The sequence below is a fragment of the Juglans regia genome, chromosome 4, assembly GCF_001411555.2.
Source record: "Juglans regia cultivar Chandler chromosome 4, Walnut 2.0, whole genome shotgun sequence".
Lineage (NCBI taxonomy): Eukaryota > Viridiplantae > Streptophyta > Magnoliopsida > Fagales > Juglandaceae > Juglans > Juglans regia.
Window position 1 is genome coordinate 27,760,150 of NC_049904.1, and position 24,551 is coordinate 27,784,700.

General features: G+C 37.3%; 3 protein-coding genes across 5 annotated transcripts; 2 read left to right on the top strand and 1 right to left on the bottom strand.

The window, feature by feature from the left end:
* The first annotated feature begins 968 nt into the window (after positions 1-968).
* On the top strand, positions 969-4,410 carry LOC108979631 (derlin-2.2-like). Its single transcript, XM_035689611.1, has 6 exons — positions 969-1,252; positions 1,708-1,807; positions 2,717-2,931; positions 3,188-3,271; positions 3,486-3,539; positions 3,938-4,410. Exons 1-6 carry the CDS (start codon positions 1,154-1,156, stop codon positions 4,118-4,120), a joined length of 735 nt encoding a protein of 244 aa, XP_035545504.1. The 5' UTR covers positions 969-1,153; the 3' UTR covers positions 4,121-4,410.
* Positions 4,411-5,520: 1,110 nt separating this feature from the next.
* On the bottom strand, positions 5,521-17,644 carry LOC109009897 (tobamovirus multiplication protein 1). 3 transcript variants are annotated; one of them, XR_001999127.2, is made up of 13 exons: positions 17,374-17,644; positions 17,049-17,240; positions 16,188-16,278; positions 16,043-16,095; positions 15,391-15,483; positions 15,184-15,255; positions 14,468-14,540; positions 14,263-14,308; positions 14,047-14,110; positions 7,157-7,210; positions 6,116-6,193; positions 5,801-6,029; positions 5,681-5,720 (listed from the first exon to the last, which is right to left on the bottom strand). XR_001999127.2 is itself a non-coding variant. In XM_018990549.2 (12 exons), exons 2-12 carry the CDS (start codon positions 17,199-17,201, stop codon positions 5,937-5,939), a joined length of 870 nt encoding a protein of 289 aa, XP_018846094.2. In that variant the 5' UTR covers positions 17,202-17,240; positions 17,470-17,644; the 3' UTR covers positions 5,521-5,936. The 3 variants fall into 3 exon arrangements, 2 of the variants coding, with proteins under 2 accessions (XP_018846094.2, XP_018846092.2); XM_018990549.2 differs by having other exon boundaries at positions 5,521-6,029; positions 17,470-17,644; XM_018990547.2 differs by having other exon boundaries at positions 5,521-6,029.
* Positions 17,645-20,437: 2,793 nt separating this feature from the next.
* Positions 20,438-22,072, top strand: LOC108983041 (pentatricopeptide repeat-containing protein At1g61870, mitochondrial-like). Its single transcript, XM_018954567.2, has one exon. It carries the CDS (start codon positions 20,512-20,514, stop codon positions 21,721-21,723), a length of 1,212 nt encoding a protein of 403 aa, XP_018810112.2. The 5' UTR covers positions 20,438-20,511; the 3' UTR covers positions 21,724-22,072.
* The last annotated feature ends 2,479 nt before the right edge of the window (positions 22,073-24,551 follow it).

A 24,551-nucleotide genomic window follows, 5' to 3' on the forward strand; every position in this document is an offset into this window, starting at 1 on the left:
TCATCCATATACCGTATATTTGATAAGAAAAAAAAATTAAAAATTAAAAAATCATGTATAATGTGAAAATAATGAGTAGAATTTCTTTTAAAAAAATAGAGAATTTATAGCTTTTTAAATTTGTCCTTGATAGTATATTTTATACAAAAAATTATATTTACACTTATAAATCTTATATTTTATATGAAAAATGATATTTATCGTTATAGAGTGTATAAGTACTGAGTACTTTTTTTTAAATGAATAGATATGATAATCACATAAAAATTTAATTTTTTAATAATAAATTCTCATTTTTTTCAAAAAGAATATGCGTCACTTGCATAATTCATGACTATATTTACTATTATTTATTTTGTATTTTATTCACATGAAGTTCACCGAATGTCTGAAAAAATGTAAGCCTGAGTTTGTTGTATTTTTTCAATAAATGTTTTAATCACGAAAAAATTTTATAAAAATAAATTTAATATTTATTTTTATTATAAAATAGAAAGTATTATATAAAATCATATAAAATTATAAATTTACTCTTATAAAATCTATTTGTAATGGTAACATCTATTCAAACTCAAGTGAGAGAATGCACGCACACGTGAGCCATTAAAGGGCCGCCCACGTGACGGGCCGAAGGCCCATTGTCTCCCCAATAGGTTAGATTTGAATTAAGAAATATTTCTAATTTATCTTATCATATTTTATCATTATAATTTTTATAAATTTTTATATAAAATATTATAAATAATTTAAATTTTTTAAAATTTAAAATAATAATAATATTAAAAAATAATATTTTATTTAATTTTTAATTTTTATTTCACTATCACCGATAGCTGGCGAATTTAGGCCTCGGAGTCTCGGACCGATTGTTTAACAAAGCAGTTTGTTGGTACGTGCTTAACACGCGTTTGCTGATTCGGCTCCTCTTGTCATCACAGATAAATCCAGATAAATCAAGATAAATCCGAGAGAGAGTAGTCCATTAGTTCCCAGGCCCTTCTTTCTCTCCTTCGTCTCGCTCACTCCGTGGTTCCATATGCCCAAACCCAAAAGCTCCTGATTTCCCGATTATTGATTGCATTATATTGGTAATCTCAGAACATTTCGTCGTGAAAATTTTTATCAGAAATTGGGAGTGGGGGATTATTTTAAAATGGCTCAGGCAGTCGAGGAATGGTATAAGCAGATGCCTGTCATCACCCGCTCGTATCTCACAGCCGTTATTGTCACCACCGTCGGTTGCTCCCTCGACGTATCTCTCTCTCTCTCTCTCTCTCTATCTATCTTTCTTTTCCTTCAAGCTTTCTGTTATGATGCTGAGGGTAACCATCATAATTCTTTCTCTTGGAAGGTCTCAAGGTACTGAAGTTGTTTGGGACTATTTTCTTTCTCTCTTTTGTATAGGAATTTTTCGGTTTTTTTCTTGGGCTGATGGGGTTGTATGGCTTGGTTCTGGGTTTATTCAAAATGATGAAATTTCTGGTTCTACTCCTTGCTTCCCAATTGGGTTGTGGCCAATTTTTCATTCGGGGACCTCTTGGATGATCTGAATGATTAACTAGAAGATGTGTAATTGATACCTATCCATTTTATAGTGCCACTGGGTTTGATTGTTTATGTTGTTTTAATTGAATCTTTTTTTAATTCCGGGAAGTTTTGGCTTTTCCTTCTGAGTTTTTAGTTGGGTTTCGTTTTAAAATTTTGCAGATAATATCACCATATAAGCTGTACTTGAATCCAGTGCTAGTGGTCAAGCAATATCAGTTCTGGCGCCTCATCACCAATTTCTTGTACTTCCGGAAGATGGGTAACTCTTTTCAGCTTCAATCTTTCAATGTTTAATCTCGATAATTAAATTATATTGTTTTCAGTTTAGGTTTTCATACTATTTTATATGACGAGGATGAAGTTGCAAGATCCTATCCAAGAGAAGAAATCTTGAAAGAACGTTTATTAGTTGAACTTGTTTGCCGTAAACGCCATGGCTGTGGTCTGTGAGCAATTATTTTTAGCAACTTAACTCCAATCACGTAACCATATGATAATGTAAGAAGCCTGCATTGGGTACTCAGCTGCCTATCTGTTATTATCTCCACATGAACAAGCCCACATACACGTGATTTCTCAATTAGATATTAGTGATAAGTTTTCAATTTGATAACCACAGTGGGTTAATTCAATCCTCTTGTGATGCATTATGTGGTGGCATGTAGTTGGTCATTTTGATCAGTCTTGGTGATTTTTTTCCCTTGATTCTTTAATCCTTAATATATTCCTTCCTTTTAAAGTTCTCCATAAGAAAATTTTGTAATTTTGTTTACTTGAAGCGGGAATCTATAGGCAAAGTGGCAATGTGCCTGGGTTGTAATTGTTTTTAACTTTGTGAAGCTGGATTGGCATCTCAAGTTTTAATTGAAGATTTAACATATTGTAAACAAACTGCTGCAGATTTTGACATGATGGGCTTCTGCCATCAGGCACCCTCTTAACTTCCCTTAATGATCTCTCTGAATACAATAATATGTTTATGTTTTCTGCTGTCCAATGAATCATTGATGCTATTAATTTGTTGCAGTCAGATTATACATACATTGTCCTGATGAATTTATTTTAACGTGTTTTTTTCCAACAGTAGGTTGGTTGTTTGAAATCTGATTGAGGCCTTGTAATAAACAATTTCTGTCATTTTAACATGATTTATAACTTGTTACTGCAGACTTGGACTTTATGTTTCATATGTTCTTTCTTGCTCGATACTGCAAGCTCCTTGAAGAGAACTCATTCAGGGGAAGGACGGCTGATTTCTTTTACATGCTGTTATTTGGTGCCACTGTTTTAACTGGAATTGTTCTTATTGGGGGCACGATACCTTATTTGTCAGAGTCCTTTGCAAAAATTATATTCCTTAGCAATTCATTGACATTCATGATGGTTAGTTCTTTTAATTTGGTTTTATCATATTTATCAAAAAAATTGTTTAATCATATGGTTGCTACTCTTACTAGAACTACTAGTAATTTTTGTTTATAGGAATTATCTAACAGTCATGGTAGGATGGAAGTTATTATTGACATTTTCTTTCATTAGCTTTCTTCCTTGTTTGATAAGTTTAGTGATTCATGTCTCAAATTAGGCCAAAGGGATTGTACTTTTTCAAATAGCCTTGTCACTCTTACCTATTTTTCAGGTCTATGTGTGGAGCAAGCAAAATCCTTTCATACATATGAGTTTCTTGGGCCTTTTTACTTTCACAGCGGCTTATCTACCATGGGTGAGTAAGCTTTGATAACTTATCGCATTATCTTGTTGAATTAAGATCGTTCTGAAATTTAAAATTAAAATGGTTCCAATGCTATGTATTTTGTTGCTCATTCATTATTTGATATTAATCTGAGACAGGCTATTTCATTATAAGGTTCTTTACTGTAGTTAACCTTTTCCTACCTAATTAAGTTTGTAATGCTTTTTTCCTTGTTTTCCTGCAGGTTCTTTTGGGATTCTCTGTTCTTGTTGGTGCTAGTGCATGGGTGGATCTACTGGTGAGAATCTGCACTGAAGCTGAAATATCAAATTTATATGCCTACTCTAAAAATGCAGCAAAGCCTTGCCTTAACATTGGCATGAACTGCTAGATGTCTAGTTTCCCTCTATAATTTTGTTTTCTCCTAATGAATCGCTTTCATAATGGGAGAAGCCTGGACCTTAGTAGAGAATTAGACGGCTGCTGGGACCTTGTCTAAAATCCGTAGGTGGATGAATTGGAGCCAATTTTGTAAGGATGAAAAAACCCAGAGGGTTTCCTTGTGATATTTTGCTTCGCATATCATCTTTGGTTAATGTATAGACTCCATTTATCACCCCTTTATCTGCATCTTTAAACTCCCTCCCCCCCTTCTTGCCTTTCTATGTTGAACTTTTTTTCTTTTTCCTTTTTCAGGGAATGATTGCTGGTCATGCCTACTATTTTCTTGAAGATGTGTATCCACGAATGACAGATCGCCGGCCTTTAAGAACTCCATCATTTATTAAAGCTCTATTTGCAGATGAGCATGTTGTTGTGGCACGGCCTGCAAATGTGCAATTTGCTCCACCAGCAGCAGATGATGTTCTCCAAGGTTGATCATGACTGCTATGTTTATGGTGGCTAGCCCTCAGGGTATTGATCTGGGATTGGAAATGGCAAGCATCAATTGGAAGGTAGATGGTGGGCTCTGTAATGTATTGAACAGTTGAAGTATACACTTACATGCTAATTGCTTTTGTGCATTTGGTCAACTGAAGGTTTAGCAAACATACCATAAAAGGTTTTTGCCAAAATTACACAAAATTTTCATGTTTCTGTTGCCTGTTTGGATTTGTCATGCTGTTTCCATCTCTGTTTCTGGAAGTCTGGGTTTCATTTCTGGTTAATTTATTCAACCAAAACAGGAAAGTACTAATTCAGTTTCCTTTTTCATTCATTTTCTCTTTTTATGTCGGATTGAATGATCTGGTTATTCTAGATTGAGCCTACGCACACATAACCAGAATTGGCACATAAAAGGAGACGAGAAAAAACATTATTTGAACAGGAGCATTATGTTGCTGAAATTGGGAAATATGAACTTTACAGTAGTTTCTCTTCTGTATAAACTTACTACTTTTTTTTTAACAATTTTCCTTTTCAATTACGATAATTAATATGACACATTTTAAATGATTTTATAAATCAATTACTTGAATAAAAAACATTCAAAATGCAACCGTTATGAGTTCGTCATGATTCAAAATGATAAAATTTAGAACTTTCTCAAATTTTTTTCCCCGCTCACTACCTTCAGACCAGGCACCAAGAATTAAATATTTAAAAAAATTCTTCTCATCAGTCATTATTCATCATCTTATACCTCACATCCTATAAAAAAAACTCATATACCTTATAAAAAATACCCTCATACATTCTAAAAAGTATAAGTACGGGATGTGTAAAGTAAAAAGTTACTGATTTGTAGCAAAACTCACAGTTGTACATTCTACACACTCCCTCACAGATTGGGAAGAGGGCAGAGACGGGGGATTACATTTCACCGATGGAAGTTGTGCGTTTCCTTTTTTGGGGGATGGGGGGTAGCTTGTTGATTTAAATGGTTCAGATATTCCAATTCTTTTCGGGCATTCAGGCTCCTTTTATACATCTTACGTGCTGGGAACATGTGATTTAGGCTACAAATTCTAATCAATCTTGAGTATATATAATATAATATGTTTGATCTCAAAGACTCAGATTTGATCCGACATACAAATTTGTTACATTTGAATAGTGAGCTATTTTGAGATATTCTGTGAATAATAGTGAAATATAAATAAACAATAATAATAAAATAATAAATAATAGTAAGATAGTCTGCCCAAAGAGGGATTCATTGATGGAGTGCACGGACACGGACACGTCCACGTCCACGTCCACGTCCACTCAACTCAACAGTATAATTTGAACTTTATGATGCAACCAGAGGTGGCTTCCCTACCTGAACATATATAATGTGAAATGTAATATAGGGAGACAAATTAATTTATACTTTTAAAAATTTGTTCGGCAGACACCATGAGATTTGAAGGCCAACCACATACTAAATTGAGACCTACAGCATCAAAACTCCAAAAACTAAATGGGACCTAAATATCACATATCCGGTTCTTGAATTCACGACCCAAGGAAAATTGAAGAAACGATTCCCCTCCTAAAAAAAGGGAAAAAGCTTTGTAATAATATACAAGGAAAGGAAAAAAAAAAAAGAATTGCCGGCATCATGAGCCATACCAGAATGCTACACATCTGGATTTTTCATTTTCTTGGCTCTCGTTCTACTGCTCAACTCTTGTAGGAACTAACTCAATAAGAAAAATCATTTTTGATGGGGCAAATGAACACCGAGATCCAAGATCATGCACCGTTATCAACGGATGGGATGATATTGAGCTGATATTCTCTTGGGAGGCAACTTCCGCAGGATGTAGAGGACTAGAGCTGAAGGCAGGATCTCGACCAACTGTTTGAACCACAAAATTTCCCAAATTTAGATAGAAAAAAAAAAAAAGAGGAAAAGGTTATCAAAATAACAAGCTTGCTGACTACCATGTAGTAGATCAAGTTCAAGACGGGATGATCCAAGACATCAAGTGATGCATCTGGATCAAATGCAGATAAAACGACCTGCATTTTGAGATTGAAGTTAGAAGCACATTTATACTTAAAGTAGCAACAACGGGTACAAAACATATATAAACAAGTTTATAATCTTATAATTGTCCTCATTTCATTAAAACAAACAATTACAATAGAGAAATGTCTCAAGTTCATTTGTGCCTAGATAAAGTTTCAGGAGCTGATACGATGACCAGTCTAGATCAGCTAGATATCCTTGCACTCACATCCTACTATATTATCTAGTCAATTTCAGATTGAACCTGGAAAATCAACAGTAAAATGTTACTTCAGCACATCCTACAGGCTTAATCAAAGCCAGATGTTATATGCTCATGCCTTAAAATTGTTAATACACATACCATCTTATTAAGGTTTGCTTTATGCAAAATAAATAAAAGTTAACTCTCAGTTTCTAAGTCGAATGATGCTCTACTATTTTGCTTCACCTAGAAGCATCCGTTTCCAATTAATACCTTTCTTTAATTTAATCCATCTCAAATTACGAAATAGGATTCAAAATTCCAATTTCCAATTTCCAATTATTAAGATCAAATTTGAAAGTTGGTGTCATAGACATCACATCAAAATAGAGAAGCTACTAGTGTCTGTAGAAACACAATAGGAACAAATACAATAGATGTACCGATTAAGGTTTTGAGATTTGTAGAAAAATTCCATGCTGTTTCAAAAATATCAAATGCAGCACGCCAGTTCATAAAAATAATTTCTTATCCAGTCAGTTTGAAATTTTTGACTCTTTTTTTTTTTTTATCTTTTTTCTAGATAAATGGAACCATTGCAACTCTTTGGATTTAGAACCAAAACAAGATTTAAATAATAACACGTTTGATGATGTACACTGTGGTGCATGAGAGAGGCAGAAAGAGTTGTCGTTTTCCATAGCACTACAATTTCATGTATTCTGAAGTCCTAAAGAAAAGAAGTGCAAAAAATTGTTTTGATACTTACGACAAAGCATCTTATAAGAAAGCAGGTGAAACATATGGCTGTAACAGATCCAACCTGCAATAACAAAAAAGGGGCACATTGATGTTAATAAAATCTAGTTCGAATTGAAATACTGTTTTTTGCTGGGGGGAGTTACATAGTAGAAACTTAAAAGGATCTACTTTGGAGGCAAGGACAACTAGACAAAACACCACCCAACCAGATAATTCAATTATTTATCATTCAACTTTAATAAAGTAGCAATACACCACTACTGTAGTGACAAGAAAGATCCATTAAGAAAAGCTCACGAGAAGTCATGTTTCATTATAATGAAATATGTGCTAGTCATTTTTATGCATTTGATATACTACTTTCTTTTTTTGTTAAGTAATCAAAGATATATTAATAGAGATAGGCAAAGTCTAAGTACACAAGACGGTATACAAGAAATAAGACCTATCTAGGTCGAAGTAAGGGAAACTAGAAAGTCATGAAAATTCAAGCCATTAAAATCTAAAGCAATGGCCCATAGAAATAAAGTACAGAAAAATAGTGTTCTAAGTTCCTCCGGAGACCACTCTTTGTTTTCGAAAGTCCGATCGTTGCGCTCTTGCCATATACACCACATAATACAGATCGGGATCATATTCCACACCGCCTTGATTTGTTGAACTCCTCTCGGAAGTGTCCAATTAGCCAATAGATCTACCACCGTTGTAGACATAACAAAGGCTAACTCTATCCGGCTAAAGACTTCGACCCACAAGGCTCTAGTAGTCTCGCAATGTAGCAAGAGGTGTTCCACTGTCTCGCCAGATCTCTTGCACATGCAACACCAGTCTAGTATAACTAATCGGCGCTTCCTCAAATTGTCGGTAATCAGAATCTTCCCCAACGTAGTTGTCCAAGTAAAGAAGATCACTTTCAAAGGTTCCTTATTTCTCTATATTCTCCTCCATGGGAACGGGATATTTGCAACTTGGGAAAGAGACTTATAAAAGGATCGAATTGAGAAAATGCTGAATACTCGGCTTGCTGTCTACTCGGCTTCACAAAATAAACAGGGCTGAAAAAAGCCTCAAAGATGTCCACTTCCCAGTCTTGCGCCGCTCTATTAAATGTGACGTTCCACTGCACTTGATCCCCTGTTAGAAGCATAAGGTCCTCTATTGAAGCTTCCTAGTTGCATGCCAACTGAAAAATAGCTGGAAATGTATCATTTAAGGCCTCATTCCCACACCATATGTCCCTCCAACACTTAATGCGAGAACCCCTCCCCAACACCAATTTAGAATGGCTACTAAAATCCCCCCACCCCTTCCTAATATGTTTCCAAACTCCCACACCTCTAGCCCTGTACACCTCTTCAATACACCAGCCCCCTCACATGCTTCCATATTTACAATCAATCACCAGCTTCCATAGGGCTTATGTCTCCTTATTATACTTCCATAACCACTTTCCATGCAGAGCCTGATTGAAGATTCTTAGATTTTTTATACCCAAACCACCGGAAGAGAGTGGTGTACACACCTTATCGCAGCTGACCAGGTGAAATTTGAATTCATCCCCTATCCCACCCCATAGGAAATTACGATACAGTTTATCAATCCGAGCCGCTACCTTGGCAGGCAACTGAAACAAAGATAGGAAGTATGTAGGTAAGTTAGAAAGGGTACTCTTGATAAGAGTCAAACGGCCACCTTTCGACAAATACAATCTTTCCCACCCTGCCAATTTCCTTCTTATCTTCTCTATGACTAAATCCCATATGGAAGAGGCCCTTGCTGCAGCCCCCAACGGCAATCCCAGGTAGGTAATAGGAAGATAGGCTACTTTGCACCCAACAATACTAGCTAACTGCCTAGTATTACTCATGTTTCCCACTGGCACTAATTCTGACTTGTCAAAATTCACTTTCAAGCCTAACGCTGCTTTGAAGCATAGTAACAAAGCCTTCAATGCCCTCAACTGGTTTCGATCTGCCTCACAGAATATGAGCGTATCATCTGCAAAATGTAAATGAGACAGTAATAATGCCCCTATTGGGATCACCAATCAAAAATCCAGTCACAAACTCATGCGTAACCGTCGCCGATGTCATCCTACTTAAAGCCTCTATAATGATAACAAAGAGAAGTGGAGACAAAGGATCTCCTTGCCTTAGACCTCGAGAGCTGCTGAAGAAGCCGATAGGACAACCATCAATCAATACTGAGAATCTGGTTGTAGAAATGCACCAACTAATCCAAATACAAAACCTAGGCCCAAAGCCGCATATCCCCAACAAATACAAGAGGAAATCCCAATTGACATGGTCGTATGCCTTCTCCATATCTAACTTGCAAATAATACCTGTGGAGTCAGCCTTTAATCTGCTATCCAGGCCCTTGTTCGCTATAAGGACTGAATCCAAAATTTGTCGCCCCCTGACAAATGCATTTTGTGGTTTTGAAATGATCTTGCCCAAAACCGCCCCCAGTCTGTTAGCAAGAATCTTGGATATAATTTTATACACCCCATTCACAAGGCTAATGGGTTGAAAATCCTTAACCTCCGCCACTTCAGTCTTTTTTGGAATCAATGCAATAAAAGTAGCATTTAAGCTTTTCTCAAACTTTCCAACCAAGGATACTTCTTGAAACACATTCATGATGTCCACTTTTACCACCTCCCAGCAAGATTGAAGAAACCCATTAAGAAACCATCTGGGCCTGGAGCTTTATCTTTACTCATGCGTCTGACTACATCATACACTTACTCCTCAAAAGGCCTCTCCAACCAAGAGGCTTCCTAAGGCTCAATAGTGTCAAAAACAAGATCATCCAGCTTTGGCCTCAATCCCTCACGTTCTGTTAGCAATTGTTCATAGAAATCTACCACATGGTCAAGAATCAAAGGGGCCTCCTTACATTCCATACCATTAATGCTCAGCATTTCGATGGTATTAGTTATTCTATGAGAGTTAGCAACTCTATGGAAGAACTTAGTACTCCAGTCCCCTTCTTTCAGCCACAAAGCTCTCGACTTCTAGCACCAAGAAATCTCCTCTAGGGATAGTATTCTTTCTAATTTTGCAACCAACTCTGACTTGCGCAATAGCTCTTTTGGTAAAATGGCTCTAGCCTCCAGTATCTGTTCAAACTTTTGTAACTCCTACACCATGAATTTTTTACGCTCTCCTATATCTCCAAAGAATTGTGAATTCCAAAGTTTAAGGTCATTTTTCAAAACTTTTAACTTACAAGCTAGGATGTATGAGGGGTTACCATGGAACTGATAAGAAGACCACCATTGTCTAACCTTATCCACAAAGCCTTCACTTTTCAATTACATGTTTTCAAATTTGAAGTATCGGCGCCCGTACGAATGCCACCACAATCCAACAATATAGGAAAATGGTTCGAGCAAAGACGTGGCAGCCTCTTCTGGCATACTTCCGGATAGTGCACCTCCCACTCCGGTGAAATTAGGAATCTGTCTAGCTGGGACCATGTTTGATTATTTGACCAAGTGAAGGAACCCCCTAGTAGAGAAATATCCAACAAGTCAAAAATACAATCTGAGAACTGTCATTGCTGGGCGCAGCCTACTCTCACCCGATCGTTCACTAGGAAATCTGATTACATTAAAATCTCCTCCTATACACCAAGGAAGCTCCCACCAGCTATGTAAACCAGCAAATTCCTCCCATAGGAAACGTTTATCGTTGTCTACATTTGGACCGTATAAACCTGCAAAAGCCCACACAAAATTATCTGCCACACTCTTAAAAGAGCATACCACTATATACTCCCCCACAAACTCCTCTATTTTCTCAACAACTCTTTTATCCCACATCACTAGGATTCCACCCGAAGCCCCATTCGAAGCTAGATAAGCCCAATCCGCTTAAGTGCAACTCCAAATACTTCGAATTAATCTTCTAGAAACACTTTCTAGTTTAGTTTCTTGTAAACATACTATATCCACCCTCCATTCTCGCAACAAGTTTTTTATGCGAAGCCACTTATTCGCCTCATTTAACCTGCGGACATTCCAATACACAATTTTCGGCTTCATAAAGGATAAGCAAGCCCCTTCCCTTTGGATCTTTCACGGCTTGAGTTTCCTTCATAATTCAAAGACCAAGTTAGGCACTTGAGCTCCCGCTATTTTTTCAACCCTGATTTCTTTGACTGTGTATGACCCGCTTCAATTGCAGTAAGTAAAGCCATAAACTGCTCTTCGTAGCCCACACATTCCATGCCTATCCAGTGATGCAAATCCTTCACCTTTTGAAACACCCAATCCGAAGTATTCGACTCATTTGGTAGCAAACAATTTAACAAGATAGGCTCCCCTTCACTGGAAGCCCACTACAGATTAGGAGTCACCCCCTTTCTTCCTCCCCAAATAAATTCATGCCATCCCATTCAACCACAGCATTACTTGTGGGAGATTGAGTCTCAGGGACCATCATTACCTCACTTTGATAAAGCCCATCATCAATCACCTCTACCCCTGCCCCTGCCCCTGCCCCTTACACCCCTGGAACTTGAGCTTCAAAACTGAGACTTCCCGTCACTATACAATCAAGGTGATCCTCAAGATGGTTGTGGGCCTCCATCTAGGGAGGAGACCTTCCCACCATGTATATCAGCGCCTTCTGGCTGGCGAAAGCCGCAGCAACGTCACACAGTGGCAGAGATTCCACCTCCTCCACCATTGGCACTTTCTGGCTTACTATAAGCCCCCCCCCCCCCCCACAAATCGCAAGCATTTCTTCACAAGAAGAGACATTACAGCTTCGATCCTCCGCTAACGGTAAAGGCACCGCAGGCGTTTCTATGGTTGTCGCTTTACCAACAACGTCAGGGAGCCTTGAAATGGACCCCGAGACCTTTCACGCACTTCCTTACTATGTGGATGCTCAATCAAACCAGAATCCAGCAACATAGCCTTTGTCGGAGGTGTCGCCGCCTTCGTCGGGGCCACCTGGCTCTTTGCCAGCGACGGTGGCTGAGGCCCACTCGTCGAAGGACCTGAGGCAGACGATACACGTCTCCTCCAAACAGGCCTCTTCAGTTTCGGTTGAAACCGAGGCCCAACTTCAATACCAAGGCCCATTTCTCAGTTTCTTCCTAAAGCCTGCACATAGTTCCTAGGCCCATTGGCCCTACCATAGGCTGATGCTTTTGGCCATTCCCCACGCCCACACCCACGCCCACGCCCATGCCCACTCCCACCTCTGAATCTCTTTAAACGCACCGTTTTATAACATTTAAGTTTGCCTTCAAATCTTCAACTTGTCTTTGCATCTCCATCACAACCCGTAGGAGGCTTTCCTTATTGAGACCGACAATTTCTTTGTCAGCCCCCTCCAAGCTCTTACCCACTACCCCTACTGAGGCCACAACGTCTCCAAACTGTAGCGGCGCCTCTCCTCTCTGTCTGACAAGTTGATGGGATGGGTCCAAAGCCCTTGGTTTCTTGACAGCATCCAGATACGATATTGGGGGTTGAGCTGCCGATGTCATAACCACCATAGGGCCAGCTGCGAGGCTGGTCTCCCTCAACACCTCCACCAGTTTTCTCCACCCCCTCCCACCTCTCCTTTCAGGAATGAGGATACTATTTCTCCGCCCCCCCATTCTAAACTCCACCAACGACATGAATGCCCCTTGAGAGTTAACACACCTTTGGGCTATGAGGCCCCTGTCCCCATCTCTGTGAGCTTAATAAAACTCCCTCCTTCCTACCTTCAAGCAGTCTTCCAAAGCGTTGGTGAACCGTCGTGCCATGGCTAACTCCAGGTGAAGACTTCTCACCAACTTCCACCCCCTCTTTGTGATAGTCACCCATCGCCCATCTCTAGCTACCTCAAAAAGCTTACGATCGATAGCAACAGCATTCGACATGCTTGAATGCCTACTCAGACTTGCAATAAATCACTCACTCAACCTCCCATAAACAGCATCACCAGCTAGAAACGAAAAAAAAAAAAAAAAACAGGAAGTGCACGTAGATTAAAAAAAAAAAAAAAAGAGGAGGATGTATCACTCTGATGTACTACTAAGCATATATTCATTATAAATGTATATCATCCAATGTATAGATCTAATAGTCTCAATTTCTAAGAAGAATAATAGATACAATGCATGGCTATAGCCTATAATAAACCAAAACATTAAATATACAAAGGGGCACACAAAACAATTTCCATAGAAAGTGGTCAAATTGGGGTTGTTTCAAACTTGCAACCACCTAATTGATCAAATATCTTCTAAATGGACGATAATAGGGGCAGAGGTTCTCCAAACGGTACAGTTGTTAAATCTTTGCCATCAAAATCAGCATAAAGATGATCATCTGATCCCCTCATAGTCCTTGCAAATATATATATATGTAGATTCCATTCCACCTCACTTGTTCACTAACTTGCTCATGATAATAAGAAACTGTGTGTGTATAGATTAGTGAATTAATACTGATTGATCTTCCTGTGTACTTGACTGTCATAATTGCACTTTGAATGTTATTTTGGTTACTTTTCAAAAGAAAAAAAGAGGATTTGAACTGATTGATTGCAATAGAACACTTGTTATTGCTGATCCCACTGTAAACTACTAAATATACATACACAAATTGGAACCATATTCCGTCACGTTTACTCAAATTCAATCAAGTTTTATAGGATTTTTTTACGGGTTTTTACAAAAAATATCGAAACTAGATCTAAAAGTATATGATTGTCACCCCATGTACATGGAAATTGGTTACGTTCAGGTTCCCCAAAACATGCCAATAAGATATTCAACATACAAACATAATACCCAAAGAAAGAAGTGAAATTCTCACGGTAACAAATCTGGTAATCATGTTCACAGTCCATTAGACAAACTAGGGTAAACTGTGAAGGCAGCTACCTCATGAAGCTTCTTTCTTCTCCCTTTTGATTCGATTGGAAAGCGTCTCAACATGAAAAATAACCTATAAGCATTTTGCATGTCAATACAACAGCAAAAATGCAGATATAAAGCCCCAAAGACAGACACCAACAGGTGCCAATAATTGATAAGGTCACATGCACTGAACAGAAAATACTGAAAAGATCAGCATGATGCTGAACAGTGAACTCTCACCTTCCTCCATATAGCAAGAAACCCAATGCAGCTATAATTGATACCGCTGGAAAAAAAAGCATGTGATAAAATAAGCACAGCTGATCAAATGGAAGAAGCAATACCTAAAATGTATGACATGTATATTTAGGCGGCAAATGAAGTGTTAATCTGCAGGAAAATAGAACTTGTGAAAGTTGCAGCATAATTGGACACAGGGCCTAACCTGCAACAAATATCTTTCCAATGCATTCGACAACGCTGTTTTCATCAATCCAAAGGTATATCCAGATGCAAACCTGATGCCAAAGCCTCACTTTGGTTAGATTCTTTTTAAAATCAAGTAAAATATCTGAAGTGACCACAGTTTGGTTAGATTCTTTTTAAAATCAGGTAAAATATCTGAAGTGACCCTTAGGAGCTTGGTTGGGGCTGTTTTTGCTACAATGGCATGCATCCCGAAGATGAAATAAGAGGTATGGCATACGGGTATATGAAATGAAAGAAATTAAAAGAGCAGGAATCATTGGAAGTTGGGGGGTAGTGTGCCCATGTTCGACATAGCATAGGCTTCATTAGCAAGATGTTTGTGTAGACCCATAGAGTACAAAATGACTCCTTTTATCAGAAGAAAATATACAAGGTTAAAAAAAACCTTGCAATCGAAAGGGAGAAAAAAACTGACAGAGAAGGAGAAGGAGGAGGAGAAGAAATGACAGATACAAGAACAAAAAAGAAAAAAACGGCAGTCATGATGGAACCACATGCAATCAAACATGCCATAACCAAAATGATATTCTTTTTTCTTTTTTTTTTTTTGATAAAACAAAAGGATATTCTTAGAAGATTGTATTTCTGCAGCAGATTCCAGATATCAGTGAGCTAATTGATGCATCTATGATGCAACTCATGCAGAATCATAAAGTGAGCGATTGATCATACCTGTATAAAATACACTCCAGCATTAACTGAAATATAAAAAATCTTGAGCTTATCGGTCGGTAAACTTCTTGCCTGTCCATATGGTACCAAAAAGGTTAATATTTCCCCACACCCACAAAGTTCTACACCTCACTGGAGTGTAAAACTGGCCTTACATTCTGGTAACAGAAATCCCATTTTGCAACAGAGAGAGGAACATTTACTTGCCTGGTGATATATCTCTGCCCAAAAAAGGACAAGGAGTGTGTATGTAGAGAAAAATAGAAGACCTGGAAGATCCAGTAAGACCGAAACTAGAACCTGGTTCAACATACACCAGCTCTATGTCAGGACACTATACTTGATGCTTGGAGAGAACATTATTTACTCCAACTAGTCTCATTTTTTTCCTTTTATATCTAAGCTCCCACCCAGCAAAGCAAGCAAATCATACAGCTTACATTATATCATGGAATCTTTTGAGAAGAAATCGATGTTGAGCTGAGTTGTTCTTACAGAACATTTCAGTTGAAACTAGGCAACTTTAGACCATGAAGGAGGTTGAGCTTTCTAAGAAAAATGTCCTATACTTTCTATTTCTGAAAATGAAAAGGCAAATGAACATGCTTGTATCTTTTAACTAAGCTCAAGTGTGGAGCTGAGTTTAGTCATTTCCTCTACTATTGTTTGATACTTTTTAGACACTATGTGGAGCGACACCATGACTGACCAAAATAAGAAAAATTTGCAGATCATTCATATCCTGGAACTGTTACTGTACAAACTCAAAATCAATGTAAGTGTTGCATAACATTAGATTGTTAGGTTAAAGGTTTTTTTAACTCCACAATGGCATTTCTTGAAACTTCAACAAACCAACCTTTGGGTGCAATACAAATACTTGCTTGTGAAATCCAAATACAACTGCACGTACTGCAACATAAGAAAGGAAACCAAATAATGAAATAATATCCAAATGATAATGTATATCAACAATTCCAGCATCACCGGCCCAAAAATATTACCTCCATTTACAATGAAGTTCATAAGATGGAAAACTTTCTGTGTTGTCCAACCATATTCAGGCACTCTCAACTCAATCCTTACCAATTGAATCTGCACATCAAGAACACAGATACACAACTTCAGATATTCCCCTAAATACTTTAAACACGTTTCCTGATCTTTCCAGGATAAAATGAAGCATATTTTTCCTCTTAACTAATCAATTGGAGTCCAAATAATCGAGAATAGGGCATGACCTGAACAAAAACTCAAGATAAGTTAAGAACTAAATAACACGACCCAAAAATACCTATACAGATTTTTTTTTTTTTTTATAAGTAATAAGTTATTTTATTGATATAAATACCTATACAGAATAATAATCACAAACTTTTTGGAAAATGAAATTATTCAACAAAATATGTTAAAATATTAACAAAAAAGATTATTTGTCCAATAATAAATTCAATAAAGCTGGAAAATTTAGGAATCCCACAACTAAAGGTGCTTGATGCAACTACTTTCTGCACAGCTAGCAGCCCATCAATAACGTCACTATCTCGTACACTCAACTTCTAACGATACTTACGCGGGTCAATGAAAGAAAGCAGACATTTTTTTTTTATATAGGTAGAAAGAAAGCAGACATTTATAACAGTTCATCCATCATTTTGTCCATCCCAAACCCACAAGAAAGAAAAGAGGAGAAAGGAGAAAGGAGAAAAATAAGCCATATAAAATCAGATAAATATTCCTAAAGCAAACGAATCTAGATACCAACTTCTCAAGAATTGAATCACAGAGAAGAATAAAATGGATACTATAAATTCACATACATATATAGAGTTAGTTCAAGAGAGAGAAAAGGAAGGAAGGGGGACCAGAGCAACGGAAGAGACGAGGGCGTATGCAGCACATAGAGTGTAGAAGATCCCGTCCTGCCACCGAGTGGAGTCGTTGATCCCGTCCCACCAGTTGGAAAAGAGAGCTCCCACGTCCTCCACGGGCCTCAAACCCAGCGGCATTCTCGTCATTCCTCCCTAGCTCGTCAAGCTCCTCCGAACGAACTTGTTCTACACGAAAAGGTCAAACACTAGTTTGAGAGAAAACTAGAAGCCCTCGAAAAAAAGAGAGCCAAAAACTGCTGAGGGGCACAAATAAACACAAAATCAAACCGACAAACAGAGAGGGGAGGGAAAGTTCTACCAGACAGTCACACACACACACACACAGAGAGAGAGAGAGAGAGAGAGAGGTGGGGCTTTTGGTTTTGGGGGGAATTTGTTGTTTGGTCGCTCCCACCTAAGGTTCCACGGATGGGACGAGAAGGTCGAGTGGTGGTAGCTTCACATGGAAAGGCTGCTGCTACTTCTACAGTTCTACCACACACACACCCAAAACTTGTACACGCCTCCTCCACAAGACCACACCCCCCTTTTTTGTACTTCTTGCACGATGCTTCTTCCCGCTGTACTTTTTTGTCAAAGGCTAGCTCCTGCTTTCCATTTATGCATTGGTGATCGGAGTGCACGTTTGTATTGTTTTCCGGATAGATTTTTTTGAATATTTAAATTTAAAATTAAGTTTAAAATTAAAAACTAACAACAATTTGAATACAGCTCTATCTTAAATAGATGTTATTTTTTTTTAAATGTCCTCTATTTAAAATAAAGTTATGCTGTGTCTTGATGCATTGCCATGTTCACTTGACATGTTTAAAAAGATACAAATGCCAACAATACCCATGTTATATTAATTTCCATATTATAAAAATACGTTATTTGCTTTAAATTAAAAAATATATATTAATATTTCGAATATGTTATCTTAAATCATATCGATTAATGCGACATATCTTTAATGAGAAATAGTCGTTTTATTTTATTTTATTTTTCTAAACATTTACCGAAATAAAATATAATAGAGTTAGGAGTTGGATTTATTTTAAGGTGGAAGTGATTAACGTAATTATATTGGTAGGTGCCAAAAAGAAAAACAGAAATACGGATGATTTTTTTCTGTTAGGAGGCAAATAGATTTGATTAGATGGGGTTAAAATTTAAATTAAGGGAATATAATGATGAGTTATGCTATTTTGCGTAATTTTTGTGTGATCAAAATTATTATTTTATATTAAAAAAATAATACAGCTAATTATATTAATAAGATAATAAAAAATATGTAAAAATAACTGTACTCCCTCATATTGGGTCCACTGACTACTTGGTACTCCTGCTGGACTCGGACTCTTTCTGTAGGATTATTAGTGTTGTGCGACACGAAGTTTCTCCCAAGTCCCTCCCAATATGATGAATGTCGTTTAGTAAAACTCTATAAAATAATAATAATAATGATGATAATTTATATAACAATTTATTTGGACGGTAAAATAAGATAGTTTTAAATAAATCAAATAAAATATTATGAAATTATTATTATTATTTTAAAATTTAAAAAATTGAATTGTTTATTATATTTTATATGATAAATTTAAAAAGTTGTAATGATAAGATGAAGTGAGATGATTTTTATATACAAACAAGCCCTAAGTCTCAAACAGAAAAATTTTGTACAATCTTTTTGTAAAACAAAATAGATTTCATCATGAAAAAGTATAATTTTTTTTAAATGGGATCCATTTTATTACAAATGATTCTATAAAATTTATTTATTTGAAATTTATACACAAAAAAAAAAAAATGTAATGTTGGGCCCATTAAAATGTCCCAAAGTCTCAATTTTGCGACAGTGGCTAGCTCCCAAAAAACATAAATTTTATGTTATTATTGTACTCTTTTGGTTGGCTTCTGTTTTGTTTTGGATATCTTTAATCATGATTGAAAATATTTATTATTTATTTTACTTACCCATGACATGACTAGGTTCTAAGCCTTGCAAATATGTGGTATGAAATTTAAATTGTAAATTTGAGTTGGTTTTCTAAAGTCTTACAAGGTTAACTATGATGCATTTTTTTTAATAGAATAATTAATTTCGATAGGGTGATTGGAAATTTAAGCAAATATGATTTGAAATTTATTGCTAAAGACTAATATATGTAAGGAGATTTCCTCCCACTTCATAAGCCATTGGGCACTAGGCCGGAAAGTAATGGGCTTCTCTCCGATATCCGGCCCCATGGCTCAAAATTTGTCTATAAAGTAAGTCGTCTATAAAGGAAGGTAAATAATGATGGCAAATGAGACAGACAGACCTGATGCTGCTCGGCTACAACCCGCTCTGGAGACTTGTACAAGGCAGAGCAAGAAAGACGGAGGACTTTTGATATTCTGATACGAGAACATTAACAGACAACCAAAGATACTAGTAGAGTAAGACAAATCAGGAAATCACGTCATATTAATAATACCACTACCTTAATTATAGCTACATTAATTACACCATTGCAGAGGCACGTCTCATTAAATAACTTTAACAAAATGAATGGTAAAAATGATATGGACTACATGGGGGCAAACATGATCTTCCCTCTTGCCAAACTTCCAGTATAAATAGCAATTTTCAAGTACGAGAAAACTCTCTGATCTCTAGACTCTTTTATTATTTACAAACTTTCAAAATATCGTACTGACTTAAGCATCAGAGACTCTTCCGCCCCAAAGCTGCACTTTTTCAGTTTCTTTATTTTTCATTTTTACAGGCTCAATTTTAAAGATATGAGTTGTTAGAATCTAACTCAAAGACGTAATTAACAATATACATAACCAATTCTAGGTTACACTAATCATAAAGAATTAATAGAAAATATGTAATGAAATATAAAATTCTAAAGAAGTTTGTATGTAATAGTTTGTATGTAATGTGGTCAGCCACCCAAAGCAGCGTAAAATGTTGGATTACTTCCACGAGAGCCACCAAGAATGTTAGCATGTGGAATATAAACAACATGAACGACCACGGGCTGGCTCGGTCCATCCCCGTCGCCTCTTGTGGGCTATACTCTCAATGAACCCAAAAATGGTTTGGGCCACCCTCTGTAGACATGGACTGGATGGACAACTCTCAAGAACTTGTAGCCACCGCCAAAGTGCCTCTTCAAGTTTGAAACCCATTTTTTATAAAGAAATTATATGGAGATTAATAACTATTTATTTGAGAGTTATATCTAATATTATTTTTATTTTTCATCTAATTCATATCGGGTTAAGTGTCAAATCGGACCCGGTTTTTTTTTTTTTAAAATTAAATTAAATTAAATTATTATTATTTATTATTTCTCCTTAAATTCACTCACTGTCGCTCTCACTGATTGCAGGCATCCATATCAAGTCCGGCCACCCTCTCCATAAATCTCCGGTCTAAACCCTAAACCCCGAAACAGCCATGTCTCTTTTATATAGAATCCGGCAAGCTCTCACATCAAGCCCCATCGCCCAACGCTACCACTTCTCCACGTCGTCGGTCCTATCCCCTAACTCCACCACACCACTCACCTCTAAGGAGAAAACCCGTGCCGCCCTCTCCCTCCTCAAGTCCGAGCAAAACCCCCACAAAATCCTTGAGATTTGCCGCGCCGCTTCCCTCACTCCCGACTCCCACCTCGACCGAATCGCCTTCTCCGTCGCTGTCTCCAAGCTCTCTAGCGCCAACCACTTCGACGTCATCCGCCAATTCCTCGAAGAGGAGCTCAAGTCCCGCCCCGACCTCAAAACCGAGCGTTTTGCTTCCCACGCCATTGTACTCTACGGCCAGGCCAAAATGCTCCACCAGGCCGTCGAGACTTTTCAGCAAATGGACCGACTGGGCATCGACCGCTCCGTCAAATCCCTCAATGCGTTGCTCTTCGCTTGTCTTCTTTCCAAGGATTACAAGGAGCTGAAACGGATTTACCTCGAGTTCCCTAAGATTTATTCCATCCAGCCGGATTTGGATACATACAACACGGTGATCAAGGCGTTTGCGGATTCAGATTCTACGAGTTCCGGGTACTCGGTGTTGGCCGAGATGGAGAGGAAATCTGTGAAGCCAAACGCGACGAGCTATGGGAACTTGATTGCTGGGTTTTACAAGGAGGAAAAGTTCGAGGACGTTGGGAAAGTTATGAAGTTGATGCAGGACCATGGGGTGCACCCTGGTATAGGTACCTATAACATAAGGATTCAGAGCTTGTGTAAGCTGAAGAAGTCGTCGGAGGCCAAGGCTTTGCTTGATGGAATGATGTCGAGGGGGATGAAGCCGAATGCGGTCACGTATTCGCATTTGATTCATGGATTTTGTAAAGAAGGGAATTTGGATCAGGCGAAGAAGCTCTTTAAGACCATGGTGAGTAAGGGTTGCAAACCGGATAGCAACTGCTATTTTACTCTGGTTTACTTCCTATGCCAATGTGGTGATTTCGAGTCCGCGTTATCGCTCTCTAAGGAGAGTATGGAGAAGGGTTGGATCCCGCAATTCTCGACGATGAAATCGCTTGTGGAGGGACTTGTGGGCATTTCCAAACTTGAAGAGGCACGGGAGCTTATTAAACAAATCAAGGAGAAAGTCAATAAGAATGCTAACATGTGGGATGAAGTCGAAGCTGGCTTGCCGCAATGAGGAGTCCTTGGTATGCATGCTGGATGAGACCTTGGGGTCAAATCCATGATCGACGTACTCTCCGTAGTCTAGAGATGTTTTTTTAACTTTCATTTACCTTGAGTTATTGGGTTACATCTCTTATTACTGAATATGGATTTTTCATGGTGTTTGTTGAACAAACCTTGTTCACCCGTTCGGTTGTTCTGTAATGGGAAAGCACAATCTTGATCTCTTTGCTGTGCATTTGGTTCTTTTGTAAAAGATCATAACCTTTGATGGCTAAGCCGCTTTTATAATGGTCATGGCAGTTAACCTTTGTACTGCAGAAGCTCGTTTATGACAACCATGCTGTACTATCGTTGCTATATTTCAACACCTATTTTCTTCATTGTTTATGTGAACGAACCTTTGCCAGCCATCTTAGCATTCTTAATTCAACTGATCAGAATGTTTCGATATCTTTGGACTGGGTAGTGGTTGGCAATAAACTTGCTTTGACCACCTCATGGAGCAATTTGGTGCTGCTTGCGTGTAATCCTGATCATTTTATTTTATGAACAAGGGAGTTGACATGGGGCATTTCTTTGTCGTCTTCCTGTAAAGAGTAAAGGCACATTTTTTGCAGACCTTCAGACTTTGTACCGTTCATTGTAAAATGCCTGCAATCTCTAGCATGTTGATAATGGTGTAAACTTAAGACGAGAATAGAATTGAAACAAGCGTCACTTGTGATGAAATATCATTCAATGCTAGGGATAGTATGACTGGGAGGGAACCTCTTGTATTATAATCGTCGGGCTTGAATATATTGAAGTCAGCATTTTTATGGTGGTGGGCACTGAGCTTATATGTTTTCTATCGGATTTCTGGTCACCAACTAGGAAGCTGCTGGTTAGACATTTGGGTTGTCATTACGAACTTCAGTGTTGATGTTTAATGTCAGAGACGTCAGTGGAGTATGCCTGAATCTTTGGATTAGTAACCCACCTCTGTCTTATGATGGTGGAGCACTGTTGATCCAATCTGCTCTCTGGAGTGAAAGTTTGAAGCAACTTAGACTAGTAACCCTCTGTCTTGTGAAGGTGGAGTACAGTTGATCCAATCTGTTCTTGTATTTATTCAGTGAAAACTTTCGAATAGTTTGGTATATTGCCCGAAGAAGAAAGTGACATTCTGAGCTTAGTGTCTTGTCTACTCTCAATGAGAAACGTGTTCAGGTTATGTACAGATAGGTTGGTGGAAACAGAGCTGCTGCAATGAGATTCTTGTGGATTCTGATTTAGTAACATGTCTGTTGGGGGTATATTTGATCTTGATAACCGATCAGTGGCAGGATTTGTGGCTGCCATCTATCTGCGAGATCCTTTATTTACTCTTGAGAAAAACTCTGTATTGAGATTCGATTTGAACTTTTAAGTTGCATCTGGAGTAATGTTATTGTAAGAGGTTGTTCCCTTAGGACATTGCTCTGGCAGGTTCCATGCTCTTCGGTCAATCAAATTTTTGTTCTCCGATTTTTTTTTTTTTTAAAAAAAAGGTTCCGTGCTATTTGGCATATTGATAGACTTTTATGTCTCAATTAGAAATTTATGAATAGTAATAAAATAATTGTTGAATAGTAGTAAAATGGTTCGAATTAAAATATTTTATGGAATTTTAAGAAATAAGAAAGAAAAAATTGAATAAAAATATTATAAAATTAAAATATTATTAGAATATTATTTTTGTTTTGAGATTTGAAAAATTTGAATTGTTTTTTGTATTTTGTTTTGAAATTTAGAAAAATTGTAATGATTAAGTAATAATTAGATGAAAAAGTTGAAAATGTGAAATTGAAAAATATTTATATTTTAATGGTATTCGAGATGAGTTGAGACCATCTCAATATCTAAACGGGGCAAGTCTGATATTTTATTAAGGGATTTATTATATATTAGCCACTATTTATTCTCATATTCCACAGTTATAGCTTTTCATAAGGTGTGAATGTGTTTTTCATAAGGTATGAAGCTGTTTTTTATAGGGTGTGGGGTGATAAATAGTTGATGATGAGAATAATTTTTCTTTTATTAAATGTCCATTAAGAGTACTTTTGTGATTGCATCTGGACCTTTCCTCTGAACATGAAATTTTGTTTGGTCACGGTTGGACATCCACAAGTTACTTTTTATCCCCTTCTAGACTGAATTTTGATTTCAGACACTCTGGTCTCAACATGGCTTTTCAAAATCTAGTGCTGAAATGTATCTCATTTATTTGTTGCATATGCATTTTCTAGTTCGAATTGCGATCATTATATCTATGATCACGTATCAATTGAATAAGAGTGACTGGGAGTTTTGGTTATTTTATGGTCTCTTTTAGAAGTTTGTGATTGCATGTATATCTTCATTGTTTTTTCTTTCTTTTTGTGCATCTCTTATATACTTCTGGCCGGCCGATTTGGGCTACGCCAGTTTTGTTTTCCAATTGAATCCTAATTTCAGTTGAAGCTTTTCTTATGACAATTGCATCTTATCTGGTCAGAAGATAAAAGAGAGGCTGATTGGGACTTCTTGCACTCCACTTGGTGAAAGAGCACATTTGTTATCAAAGAGTAAGCTAGTTAAGACTCAAATCATCATTTGGTTTTAACACCAGGCACACTATCTGGGTTTCAAAGAAGAGAACTGCTACAAATATGAAGAGATTATACAAAATAAATCCACAAACTGACGTGACTTCATGGAATCTATTATATCTACTTTATAATAAAAGTAACTTTACAATCTAATATACCACATCAAGCCACATTAGTTTGTAAGTTTACTTTTGTATAATCCATTTGTTGTTAAAGTATTTTCCTT

What these genes read in the sequence shown, in the direction of transcription:
- LOC109009897 (XM_018990549.2), bottom strand. Translation starts at nt 17,201, where the DNA reads ATGACGAGAATGCCGCTGGGTTTGAGGCCCGTGGAGGACGTGGGAGCT. An exon ending in GAAGAAAGAAGCTTCATGAG is followed by an intron (nt 7,211 to 14,046) that starts GTAGCTGCCTTC and finishes TTGTTATTGCAG; the next exon opens with GTTGGATCTGTTACAGCCAT. An exon ending in TTCTTATAAGATGCTTTGTC is followed by an intron (nt 6,194 to 7,156) that starts GTAAGTATCAAA and finishes CTCAAAATGCAG; the next exon opens with GTCGTTTTATCTGCATTTGA.
- LOC108983041 (XM_018954567.2), top strand. Translation starts at nt 20,512, where the DNA reads ATGTCTCTTTTATATAGAATCCGGCAAGCTCTCACATCAAGCCCCATC.
- LOC108979631 (XM_035689611.1), top strand. Translation starts at nt 1,154, where the DNA reads ATGGCTCAGGCAGTCGAGGAATGGTATAAGCAGATGCCTGTCATCACC. An exon ending in CTTGTACTTCCGGAAGATGG is followed by an intron (nt 1,808 to 2,716) that starts GTAACTCTTTTC and finishes TTGTTACTGCAG; the next exon opens with ACTTGGACTTTATGTTTCAT. An exon ending in CAGCGGCTTATCTACCATGG is followed by an intron (nt 3,272 to 3,485) that starts GTGAGTAAGCTT and finishes GTTTTCCTGCAG; the next exon opens with GTTCTTTTGGGATTCTCTGT.